General features: G+C 39.8%; 1 protein-coding gene across 1 annotated transcript; it reads right to left on the reverse strand.

Moving 5' to 3' along the window:
• Window positions 1-1,929: 1,929 nt before the first annotated feature.
• On the reverse strand, window positions 1,930-6,311 carry LOC136505340 (MADS-box transcription factor 33-like). The gene is made up of 8 exons (XM_066500488.1): window positions 4,807-6,311; window positions 4,640-4,718; window positions 4,283-4,344; window positions 3,269-3,338; window positions 3,147-3,188; window positions 2,942-2,983; window positions 2,715-2,756; window positions 1,930-2,368 (listed from the first exon to the last, which is right to left on the reverse strand). Exons 1-8 carry the CDS (start codon window positions 5,106-5,108, stop codon window positions 2,279-2,281), a joined length of 729 nt encoding a protein of 242 aa, XP_066356585.1. The 5' UTR covers window positions 5,109-6,311; the 3' UTR covers window positions 1,930-2,278.
• Between the last annotated feature and the right edge of the window lie 540 nt (window positions 6,312-6,851).

A 6,851-nucleotide genomic window follows, 5' to 3' on the forward strand; every position in this document is an offset into this window, starting at 1 on the left:
CTAGAGTGTCTAGAGCCGATTCAGTGATGGAGAGGCAATCGGCGAGCTTCAAACCAACCCAATCGATGGATGCGATTAGATCGTCATTGTTGATCTGCCTCCTCCGGTAGTGAGGAAGCGGGCGGTGAGTCATCGATGAGGGCGACCTTGGAGGTGGTTCTAAGATCAGATCTACAATCACAGGTGTGGGGGTGATCAGCGCAGAATTGATCTGCACCGGCTCGAGGAGCTCTTCAACTCTGTCAGCGTTGATGATCCATGAGATGGATCTGACCATGAAGATCTGGCCAGGCTGCAGGAGAGACGAAGAGCCTGTGGAAAAAGTCATCTTGTTCGACAAGGAAACAACACGCACACCCCTACCTAACGCGCCAACTGTCGATAGAATATCATCAGCAGTCCTACGAGGGGTATCCCACAAAGATAGATTGATCGGCAGAGAAGCGTGTGATCAAGAACAAGAAGGCAATAGAGACACATGAGTTAGATAGGTTTAGGCCGTCAGTATGACGTAATACCCTACTCCTATGGTCTGTTGGTTTGTATTAGCTATCGTATGATATTGCGTGAGTTTGGAGGGGGTCCCTGCCTGCCTTATATAGTTCGAGGAATAGGGTTACAGGTCGGTTAGATCTGAGAAATAACCAGAAAGTAATAATAGATTACAGGAATCTTGGGATCATACATATCCTAACAGATCTCGTAGTATCTTTAGGATATCTTCCCGCTTGCGGAAGACGCTGAGCAGAGTCGTGCCTCGCAAGGCTTCATCTTATGGGCTAGGCCGCCCCTGGGGGCGCAACCCATGTAGTCTGCCATGGGTATCCAGGGTCGTACCCTCCACACTGGTTTAGTCAACTCACCCATAACACAGACGGACCTCCATAAGCATTGCCATAGTAGTATCCGTATCCTAACTCAGACAGAACAACTCCTTCGCGAGCCTTGATGCCACACTTGCACTTACGGTCTGGCATCTTAGTGCATGGCCATGGCTTAATGCTTGCTTGAAACTCCGCAAATTCATACTCTGAAGGCCAATATGATTTGGGTCCATAGTTGTACTCCTCAAAGTCACAATATGGAAACCCTCTCTACAAAAAAACACATATTCCAAGTGTAACATTGTATGTGCAAAACACATACAAGCTTAGAGATAGATTGCTTTCATGAGAACTTACATAATCTAGCAATCCACGGCGATAGAAGGCAGTGAATGCTCCACGTTGGCTGGGAGTAGTTAGTCGCGCCGACACTCCACAATGGCATCTAGGAGGATTGGCTAGATGATGCAAAGCAGTATCAACCTTCTCCGCCTCTATCATCTCCGGAGGGTTCGGTGGTGGCGTAACACAACGAACATATTCTGCATATGGAACACTCTTCCAGGGGTCATAAGGAAACAATATAATCAACGGCTCGAACATTTCATCACCATCGATCCACTGATAAAAGTTCCATCCCTCTAGGTAGGCATCAAGTGTCGGGGGACGTCGCTTAAGTTGGCAATAGTAGAAAGCACGCCCAGCTGACGTGGAATGCCTTGACTGCTTCACAAATGCCGGTAACCCACAATAACACAACAGTATTGGCTCTACTGGTAGGAAAGGACCGATAGCACCATGATCCTTCGGATGGTGCACGAATTGGTTGTCATTTGAAACTGCCATTGAACCAATTACAAAGTAGTTCAAGAAAGCAAAGATATGAACCAATACTATTACACAGTTCAACAATAATTTTCATCTCAATCATGTCTATAATCATGTAAACCCACGAAGGCAAACCCTAAAACAAACTTATTGAATGTAAATGATGTCTATATATACATAGTACAACTCATCTATACATCTAATCAACACAAAAATACTTGAAATCACACACTTTCAAGAAGGTTTACAAACAACACTTCAATCAACATCATAACGCTGTCAATTCGCACGAAGCATTTCGATGGGAGTTCAGGGAGATGGCTAAACAGAGGATTTCAAATGTTTTCATTTTTGTATGGAGCAGTAGAAAACATTTGCCTGCCAGGTGCTTAAAATTTTTTCTGCACACTGAGATAAGAAATTGGATTGCAAAGTAGTAGTCTCAGCATACAGGGGATACCTGAGAAGAACAAACCAGAATACAGTACCGCTCAATTCAAATGTTTATTTAATACAAACGTGCTGTCTGAAACCTGAATGATGAAAATATCAATACATGTGTGTCCTACTGATAAACACACCAAATAACATCAACACCAGTTATTCCCGAACGACTATATCGTAAATTAGCATCTCTCATTTGTGTTGTAATGCATCGAATATGAAGATCCATAAAAGGCCGAGCAGTTGTTTATAAATTCATTCTGTTCATTCACCTGGCAGTAGGAAATGAGCTAGTCAGTTAGCTGTATCATTAGCATCTTGTACTTTCTACTGAAAGTATATCCTATATTTGCAATCAAATGGAGAGTGCGATCTAACTTCTCTTATAAATGTGGAGTTTGTTTTGGTAGTTACTACCTGGTGAAGTTGGGGTGGTTTTCACTAAAGACTGAATTCAGGATTTAAATTTGTTATTTATCTCTTCTCCTAATTGTGGGCTTAAAATTTTAAGTTGCAGTTCATGCTAGCTATGTGTAGAAGCAATAATATGTAAGGCTAACTGGCTAATCGATCACCATTTTTCGAAGGGATTACTGCAAACTATCTATCTATTGTTACCTTCTGTTGGAGAACTTCGTTTGCTGCTTTCAGGATGCCTTCCTGTATACATAAAAAATATTATCTAACATTGAGAGCTCAGGATTTTGAAATTGCATTTTAATGTAATTAACATATTTCCTGCCTAAATATGCACTTTAAATTTGTGCTTGCCGTTTATGCTATTATGTAAGGCTGAGGATTTCATTTTTCCAAATAAATATTGCAAAATACCTGCTTGTTATTACCTTCTGTTGAAGATTTTCATTTGCTGATTTAAGTATGCTTTCCTGCACATCAAGAAAATGCATTGTCATCTTCTATTTTACATCTGCGGCTGTCACAGATTCCCTTTTTGCTATCTATTTGTCTTACGAAGAAAAAATAACGTGTTGAAACTAAAGGAGCCTTTTGTAGAACCATTAAGGAAGATTATGAGACACTAATGCTGACCTTGTTTTTAAGAAAGTGAATTTCTTGCTGCATGATCTTCATCTGATAAAAGATGTCTCACATTAGTTTGTTGCCTAATCTGAATGAGTTTGGAAATAAAAAGGGGGAGAAAGTTGTCTTGCCTTCTCAAGACCTTTCTCAAGTGCGTGCAGTCTATCCAGTTTCATGTCCTCTGCTCCTCCTCCAGTGGATCTGCTTTGATTAATGTTTCACTTTATAGTTGGATGAGGCTTTTTTATATGTTAGACGGTTCATGATGTCTGGTAATCTAAATGCCTCATGCAATCAAATTTTAATTCCAAAGTTTCTTGATTAAGAATAGAAAGTTTCGTGATTTCTAGAACAGTTAGAGCTAATACGCAAGCTTGGATGTTATTTCTTTTTCTAGTATTAGCTTCCTGTTGTTAGTGTCTTGGCGACGTTTACTAGTTTACTTGGCTTTACCACCTTAGGAAGTGTTTCAAAACTCTTTTATTACCCACTGAAACACTTGACTGCAATAGTAGACAGTAGTATCCTCATTGAATTGGATTTTTCCATTCGAGGGGGATCGTATAAGGTCGGCAGTACCCCCTGTGAATACTCCACCAGTATGAAAAGTTCTTAATGTTAGTTGAGTCCCCGGCTCCCCAATTGATTGACCCGCAATAATACCTACAGCTTCCCCCAATTCGACCAGATCCCCATGAGTGGGACTCCGCCCATAACATAATTGACAGATCCAAGATGTGTACCAGTAAGGCCCTATTTCCCTAACTGTTAAGGCCCTATTTTCCTAACAGTCACTTCTAAAATTTTGCTGTTTCAATTATTTGTGCAGAAATTAAGAGATTGATAACGAAGTGCTACAACTTTAGGCTTCATAGAGATTTTTCAGTATTTTATATGTGTTACTTAGCATGTTGGTCATGTCATGTTGCAGTTTTACTTAGATCACAGTCAATAATTCATGTTAGATTAGAAAGCAAGATGAGCATCTTCTGGAGTTTCACAACCCACAGGTCATTTTTTGGGGGCTGAGCAGCGGAAGCTGCATATCTTAGACTCTTAGCTACACATGATATCTCCTTAAGCCACTTCTGCCCATCTACAATGCAAGTCATTCATGGGCTTATCATCTTGATCATGAACCTTACCTTAAACCATGCTGCCGTAGACATATCTCTTCCTTTAACAAGGAAACCCAATGCTCTGTTACCTGTTAAGGATAAAAATATTATCAGTTATATTTGCTATCATTATAAAGGAAAAAATGCTATTAGTTTTAGTATTAGATCAGAAGTTGAGATTTGTTTTCTTTTTTACTTAAAAGGCTAGTCGGTTCTCTCGCTCCCCCAACCATCGCTCAAATTCCACACTTATGCTATCCTTGGTTACATCTCAATGCGATGTACTCGCTTGAAGAGGTAGTATAATAGCACTAAAAGATTCATAGACATGTCTCTTTCGAGTAGTTACAGAATTCCTCAAAATATGCAAAGTGAAAGGTAGACCTGGCTTTGTAGATTTTTGCTTTCCATTTGACCTCTTGCTGTGATGCTCTGGTACCTCTCAACCAAGCTTTGCATGTTTCTTGCATTTTTGTGTAAAGGAAAACATCTCAGAAGTTCTGTGGCACTTAAGATTCACTATATAACAACATGAATTTTGGAGAACGCACCCGTTAGTTGCTAGTTCATGGACTTTCCCAGTAGAGGAAAATATGATTACACCTACATCAGCACCACAAAGCACTGAGAGTTCTCTTGCCTTCTTGAGCAGTCCTTCCCGGCGCTTGGAGAAGGTTACCCTTCTGTGGACAGGGTTCTCAATTCGTCGCATTTGCACCTTCCCTCTGACCATTGTTTTCTCTCTGTCTGCACCTACTGTTTTGATTGGCCTTGCAGATTTAAGTTGCAGAGATGGCACTCGTGGTAAACGTACACTGAGTTCCCTTTCCTCCCAAGTCAGATACACATGCATTGACACGGCCTGCTTTTATATAGCAATCCACCTTGAAGGGAATATGACCTTTGGGCAGTGTTGGTTGCATCCCTGTGGGCCACTTGAAAGCACCTCGCAGGTCACTGTACATCTTTATCTATGCTCTTGTAAATTCTCATGAATATTGTAATATAAAATAGTTTGTATATTTGAGTTATGATTAAGATCCTTTTCGGCCGTTCTGTGTGTAACGAGAATTTATTGTTATTGGTTACCTTGAACATAACGACATGTTGGCAGATTTGATGTTAAATAGTCTTCCTTTCTTGTGTAAGATTGACTTTTAATGCTGTATTCTGTTTCTGTGGTAGAACAAGTTCCTGTACTACAATAAGAATCTAGCTTTTTCTGTCAGAAGTGGATGAAAGAGTAGAAGTTTAGGGTTCAAGCTATTTTGTCCATGGTCCTGTAGCAGCTTTAGGACTTGTTTTTAGATCACATATTCCAAAATAGTTAATCATTCCTTAGTTTATACTCTAGCTCACACTGGATTTATCTGATAAATCTACATCACACTGGTGTGTTTACTTGGTATTCGCCTGTCCTAGTCATCCACCACAAGAGCACTTGATCACGTGAGTTTTAGTAAATAAAAAATGTTTGAACTTTTTGTGTTTGATTACAAATTCTTGACAAAAAATCTCTAGTATTTGTCATGATTCGTAGTTCTTTTTTGCTATCATCCTTTCATATATTAATGCTGGAAGTGGCTAGCAGTTATTCTCGTGCAATGGTCTAACATATATGATTAATGGGCTTGTTACTAGTCTGCTTCTATTAATCTTAGCAGAGTTCCTCAATTTAATCTCTGTCTGGGTTTTTGAAGCTTGCCCGAACACCATCTGATTGAGCAGCCTCATGTACCCCATTCCCTGTATGATTTTTTTTTTAACTTGCTTGTGCATGGAAGTAAAAACTGGAGCCTTTCTTCAAGTACTGGAACAAATATTTATGGTGATTAAATTTGAAGTGGGGACTTGTTTGTGATGAGCATGAAAATCCTAGATATTTGCAAAGCGTCTAGTAGTTGATTGAAGTGGGGACTTGTTTGTGATGAGCATGAAAATCCTAGATATTTGCAAAGCGTCTAGTAGTTGATTGATGAAGCTAGCCGTAGTCTGAGGCTTAGGCTTCTGTTCTCTGATGATCAAGATATTTCCTGCTTTTCTTTGTTACAATATACTGAAACTCTTTTCTTTTTTTTTATTCTGTATACGGGACAGTTTCTTGGTATTTAGGATTTGGAATAAAGTTTCGATGAATCTGATTCAGTTATTCCTTATAAAATTTAAAAGGCAGTCCATTTTACTACTTGACTGTTGAAAGTTGTTCCCTTGTTGTCCAATGGGGGTTGGCTGATCTTGTTATCCGTGATTTTTTTTACCAGTGCTGCTGGCAGCCATTGCTCCTTTTGAAGGTATTGATTTCTCCAACATCGACTTGGAACTCCTCTTCAGCACTCATTTTGTGCAACCTGTGTAGATGTGTTGGCATCTTGTTCAAGCATTTTGTGCAGCATTGCTTATTAAATTAGCTAGGGGTCAATGCCATGGAGTCGCTTGCTTTTCACAACATCTGGGCATTTCAGTTGTTAGGTAAAGCTATATGTGGCCGAGTCAAAAGATTTTAACCGGAATGCATGCATGGACGCAACACGCAACATCTCGTGAAAAGTGTCCATGACTTCTATGAGATGCTATTCCTAATTATTGGAGAATAATG

This window comes from Miscanthus floridulus, chromosome 14 (assembly GCF_019320115.1).
Source record: "Miscanthus floridulus cultivar M001 chromosome 14, ASM1932011v1, whole genome shotgun sequence".
In the NCBI taxonomy this organism is placed as follows: Eukaryota; Viridiplantae; Streptophyta; class Magnoliopsida; order Poales; family Poaceae; genus Miscanthus; species Miscanthus floridulus.